General features: G+C 43.1%; 1 protein-coding gene across 1 annotated transcript; it reads left to right on the forward strand.

The window, feature by feature from the left end:
- Positions 1-223: 223 nt before the first annotated feature.
- On the forward strand, positions 224-648 carry LOC108556453 (homeobox protein SMOX-4-like; the record flags this gene model as incomplete). The annotated part of the gene is made up of 2 exons (XM_017912587.1): positions 224-231; positions 309-648. Coding segments are annotated over exons 1-2 (348 nt in total), but the record flags the coding sequence as incomplete, so codon positions are not given.
- Positions 649-662: the final 14 nt, after the last annotated feature.

Consider the following 662-nt stretch of genomic DNA (forward strand, 5'->3'; position numbering starts at 1 on the left):
AATGAAGAAGGAGGCATGCCCACAGGGAAAACATTTTGTGCCTTGTGATTGGTTAGAGTTTATCCCCACCACAGGGTTAGAACCCCGACTCGATGCATAAATACCGACGAGAGCTTGAGGCCATCATTCAAAAACGGAGTGTCTTCCGTTCAGACAACAACAATTACAAATTGAAAAAAGTAGTGCCTGTTACAAAATATGCAGAATCAAGTATATTACAACAATGTGGAGGTAAGTTGATCAACAAAAACGTTTTTTTTTAATATTTTGCTAACTAATTTGTTTATTGCTGTTTTCTTTATAATTAGATGGCACAAGAGCAAGCTAGAGAAAACGCGGAGGAGTACAAGACCGAGGAGAGTACGCACCTCGTTTACGTCTTTCCAGCTGAGCAAGCTGGAGGAGACGTTTAAGAAGATGCCCGTCATCAACAGACCGGTGAGGTACAGCCTGTCATTGGAGCTAAATCTGCAGGAAAAGCAGATCAAAATTTGGTTCCAAAATCGCCGAAAGAAGGAGAATGCTAGAGTTGCTGCGAGTATGGCAACGGCCATGAACTCTCCGCCGATGTTAGACCAAAACCAGCTCACACAAATGCCATCAACGTCATGGTACAACCCGAACTCTTCGACGATATATCAACCCATTGTACAACCAAGGCA

Source organism: Nicrophorus vespilloides, unplaced genomic scaffold, assembly GCF_001412225.1.
Source record: "Nicrophorus vespilloides isolate i.1.1-1 unplaced genomic scaffold, Nicve_v1.0, whole genome shotgun sequence".
NCBI lineage: Eukaryota > Metazoa > Arthropoda > Insecta > Coleoptera > Silphidae > Nicrophorus > Nicrophorus vespilloides.